General features: G+C 40.8%; 1 protein-coding gene across 1 annotated transcript in view; it reads left to right on the top strand.

Moving 5' to 3' along the window:
• The window catches only part of galns (galactosamine (N-acetyl)-6-sulfatase), a 54,321-nt gene that overhangs the window by 41,411 nt on the left and 7,910 nt on the right, over positions 1-5,000 (top strand). Inside the window, exon 13 of the mRNA XM_079638118.1 lies at positions 4,899-5,000. This exon is cut by the window's right edge and continues 16 nt beyond it. Within this exon, the coding sequence (XP_079494244.1) occupies positions 4,899-5,000 (102 nt within the window). The remainder of the gene's footprint in view (positions 1-4,898) is intronic.

The raw sequence follows: 5,000 nt of genomic DNA, 5'->3' as shown, positions 1-5,000 counted from the left end.
GCTGTTAGTAGCGGCGCTGTCCTGCCTTTAATGATAATGCTAACGGGCCAGGGAAACCATTTGGTCCTCGCAACCCCGTGCCATGCTGACCTCCATCTCACGGCCGGCTTTATCCCGAACCGAGAGCACTTAAGTCCCATCATGCCTCGGGCCTCGTCTGCTCACGACAAGCACTTCAGCCCTCAATCAATACCGCTCGCAGAACTGCTCAATTTCCACCGGGAGGAAAGCAGAGAGGAAAAGCAGAGGTATTTGATTGCCTCTTCAGCTCAATTCCCTTGTCTGTGTGTGTGTGTGTGTGTGTGTGTGTCTCTGTGTGTGACTTATTTTATTCATTCATTCAGTTATACTTGGTGTTTTTACTATGTGAATACAGATTCACTGTTGTTTTATTGTGTTGGAGAACGCTGTTTTGTGTGTGTGTGTGTGTGTGTGTGTGTGTGTGTGTGTGTGTGTGTGTGAATGGCTAATCAGTCTGGTGACACACCTGAGCAATACTCCTTCCCCTCTGGGTGTCATGCATTATAAATCAAAAGACTGTATTTGCATGCATTGTTATAATTAATCACGCATCTCAAGTTGGAGAAAGGAAACCGGGGTTCAGAAAAATGCTAATGAGTCGTGCTGACGGTGGATTTTCTATTGTTTGTCTGGACTCCGGGCATAAATAAACATGTTTTGGGTTAATTATTGATTAGGGACCCAGGGGCATAAACACAGGGCTTACGGTGAAGATGTACGGTCCCTCGGTTCATCTTCGTGAATAGAAAACCAAATGATCTCAAGAGGAGACGGGAATTATTGTGGTGTATTTTTGACAAACACAAGACTTCCATTAAAAGCTTAAAGGGGTGTTATAATGCCCTTTGTCCCCAGAGTGTGTGTGTGAAGTTTTGTATATAGCATGTTAAAGTCACTTTTTGAGGGTGAGCAAAAACACACCGTTTTGTGTCTGTCCCTTTAAATGCAAATGAGCTGCTGCTCCCGGCGCAGGGGGCGGAGCTTCAAGAGCTTATGTGTGTGTGTGTGTGCAGCTCACATGCACTGAACATTTAAAAAACTTTTAGCTTTTATGTTCAAACTGGAGTCAGAAAGATGGAGAGACTCAAGAATAAGTGACAACATGTAGAAGAACAGGACATTTCTGAATGATTAGCTGATGAATTTATGTAGATTATGTGTAGTTATCTTCTAGTCATTGATTAGCATATTCTGTCTTGATAATCTATAAATCGTGTTCCGGGGGCGGGGTTTATGTAAATGTAGGGTTGGTGATGTCACTAACCCGGGAGGAAGCTCGTGTAGTTCCTACCAGCCGTTTGTTGTAGTTCTTAAAAAGAGATTTCTTTAAGAGAAAATATCTCCCTTTGCTCAGAACTTTGAGCGTTGTAACTTTGCAGATGTTGTTTATGATCAAACAGCAACATTACACACTAGCTACAGTTAGAAAAGCAAAATCATAATCAACCCCCCCTTTAAGGTTCTGTCATAAAATCACACTCAGACTCTGAAGTTTTGCCGTGATTTGTAAAAACGATATTTGAACGAGAATGTCATCATTTAAATGTTAATGTTATTTAAAGCTGCAGTCCGGCACTTTTTTGTGTTTAAAAATATCAAAAAAGACATTTTTGATAAAAAACGTAACCAGCCAGTGTTCAAAACTATCTGCTTGCCTTACCTCGATTCAGGTAAGCTTGTAATAATGATTTTAATTCCAGTGGTACTGGTGGTTTTCCGCGGGAATTTCGAGCATGTCTTTGCGTCATTACGTCACTTCTGTACACATAGAGAAGGAGTCCCCGGCTAGTCAGCTATATAGCGTGTGTGGATGATGGTGGAGATTTAGCTTAGCACTTGGTATGGCGGATCCCGAAAGTTTAAAGCGACAATCACCAGTGACAACTGGAGATTCACCAGTTGTAAAACCCAAAAGACTTCAGACTTCAGAGTGGCTACAGAAAAAAAGAGACTGCAACCGAGCCCAAGCTAAAACAAGGATAAACATCGACAAGGCTTTTGAAAGGTGGCGTGAACTCCGTGTTTTGAAGGGGTTCGAAATGTATGTGAATAAAATTTGATTATATTACAGTTTTAAATAAGCATTTGATTACACATACGTGTGTGTTTTTTATTTCAAAGAGAAACAGTTATAAGGAACATTAATTTGTTGGTATGACAATTAGAATTCATACTGCACAGAAATGAAAACTGAACTACAGGTAGCCCTAATACACATTAAATGTAGTCACGCAATAATGATGTAGTTAACATTAATAATTTGAGAACAAAATATATTTTTCACGTTTTGACGTGATATAAGCAATCGTTAGATTTAATCAGCATGGTATAGCCTAGCCAACTGCAATGCTTCCCCCCATCCCCCGAATTTGGTCAGAACAGAAGTGAATGTTACTTACTGCTCAGATGACATTTACCGATGAAAATTCTAATGTTGGTTATACACTTTCAAAAAGTATACTCTGACATTGATGACAGTACAGTATCCACAGCGACGCGGCAGCGACAGGTTCTCCTCAATACATTGTGTTCATCCGCGCTGTTTCATGCCGATTTACTACCCACGCACAGTTAATAATTCCGCGAATAACTGCAATTGCAGATTTCGAACAGAGATGGCGACAAAGAGGAAAAACGACGGACTGCAGCTTTAAAGGGTTATTTCACCCAAAAATATAAACTCTGTCAGTAATTACTCTCCATCATGTCGTTTCAAACCTGTAAGACTTTCGTTCATCTTCGGAACACAAATGAAGATATGTTTGATGAAATCCGAGAGCTTTCTGTCCCTCCATTGACAGTCTACACAACTACCACTTTACATTTACCTTATTGTTAGAATACCTAAAATATATGCTTGTAAAAAGTGTTCTCTTCAGCCATTACCAGGATTTTACCGCCTCGTTTTGAGCCAGGAAAAACCCTGTACCTGTTCGAAGGCACTCGCAAAAAAATGGATAAGTACATAATCAAATTCACAAATATTACACCATTTTAACATTATTCAAATACATAGGCTACTGAGTTACTAAAACAATCTTAGTCAAAGAATACACTTGTTTGTTCACAGTTTGAACGTTCTTGTTTCCATTTGTTTAATTTCAAAATCTGAGGTGAATTATCCACTGTTGCTTTTACAGCTACAAAGCTGGAGCACTAAATGATATTCGCAGTCACATGACACGCTTTTAACATTAAATAAAGCACATAAACAGTGCCTGAGATTATCATTGCCACACTTTGTGTTTGTTGTTCAAGCGCGACGTCGCAGAAAAATAGAAACCGTTTCTAAAATAGAGTTGACGCGTGTCGCCGTCTCGGCTGGCTAGGACAAAAACTATGATTAACACGGAGAAAACGCATTTTATCACGTCGCGTGTAGTTAGGACACGGTGTGACAGTGAAAGCTAATGCCATGCTTCCTAATGATATCTCCCAAGGCTACCATGTACAGAGTGAACAGCAACGGTCCCAGTACTGAGCCTTGAGGTACGCCACACTGAACTTGTGATCGATGCGACAAAACATTTCGGGCATTTAACCTAAAAAAACATTTGAACTGCACATTGACGATGGAACTGGATGATATGAAATGCTAAAATGCATCACTCTATTATATTGCCCTCAGTCATTGATCAATCACTGGCCCACCACTCTCTTAATCGCTGATGAAAAGTCTCTCAGAAGTGACGTGATGCGTCTCAGATGTGTCTCAATATTTTTTTTATTTTTTATTTTTATTTTTTTTTATTATCTATTTTTCAATAATTTATTTTCTCTTCCTTGCCTTCATTATTGTATATTTGATTTGAGACTTCATTGCTGTTACTTATTGTAATTTGCAACTACGTCTGCCTTTTGAGAATTGTAAATTGTTAATATTGTTTGTTCAATGCCTATTTTGTATATACATTTGTTTATTTAATTAAAATGTAAAAAAAATGTAAACTTGTACATTTTTTAAAAAGGCTTAGCGAGAGGGGAGCAGATGTTAGCGCGCGGCTCGTTCCCGATAATCCCGCGGGAAAAGCAGAAGTGTAGAGACTGGAGGTGTGAGTCGGACAGCGCTCGGGCTAATTACACTAATAGACGCTTCACCCCCCCCCCACACACACACACACGCACACACACGCACGCACACACACACACACACACGCACCTACGCACGCACCCCTCCCGGGGGGCCAATCAGAAGAGCAGGACCGGCCTGACGCAGGTGTGTTAAGGCCATAATTGCAGTGCTGATATTCGTGTGTGTGTGTGTGTGTGTGTTTCTCCACACACACATTCTCAGAAGCCCATTAAGCCCACAGGTCGGATCGAGACTAGCGTTCCTTTGAAACCATCAGGGTCCAACACATATAATGAGAGGAGGTCACATGACCGCTTCCCTCGGGGACCTGCGTGTGCGTGTGTGTGTGTGTGTGTTTTATGTGGGATCGCCCGTCTGTCACATTTAAAAAAAAAAAAATTATGCATGAGCGAATAATTAATTAAAACTATTGTATATTCAGTGCAAAGATGAGGCAGCAACTGAAGAAGATGATGTGGTTTCCTATCATCGAGAGCAAATATCAGATATTGTATATTGTTGTTTTATTACCGGTTACGAACACGTCAGGGTTGTTTTCACTCCAACACCAAAAGAAAGTTTTATTTTAATACATTTTATTTTGCATAAATAAAATCAAGCCTGTTGTACACACACACTCAAACACTTGCACACACACGCATTCACACTCGTACACGCGTGCTCTCACATACACACTCACTTACTCACACACTCTCTCACACACTCTCTCACGCACACACACACATATGTTAACATGGTGTCTCATGACTTCAGTTTGTAGTTGATGTTCCTCTCTCTCCTGCAGTGTTCTGTCTGAGGAATACGAGGAGTTCGTCAGACGAGCGACTGCAGTCGTGAAGGAACATCAGGAGCGTCTGATCCCTGCGGTTCCACAGCTCAACATGTG

This window comes from Phoxinus phoxinus (genome assembly GCF_949152265.1).
Source record: "Phoxinus phoxinus genome assembly, chromosome: 2".
NCBI lineage: Eukaryota > Metazoa > Chordata > Actinopteri > Cypriniformes > Leuciscidae > Phoxinus > Phoxinus phoxinus.
The sequence above is the reverse complement of the archived record's forward strand: the minus strand, read 5'-3'. Positions and strand labels throughout refer to the sequence as shown.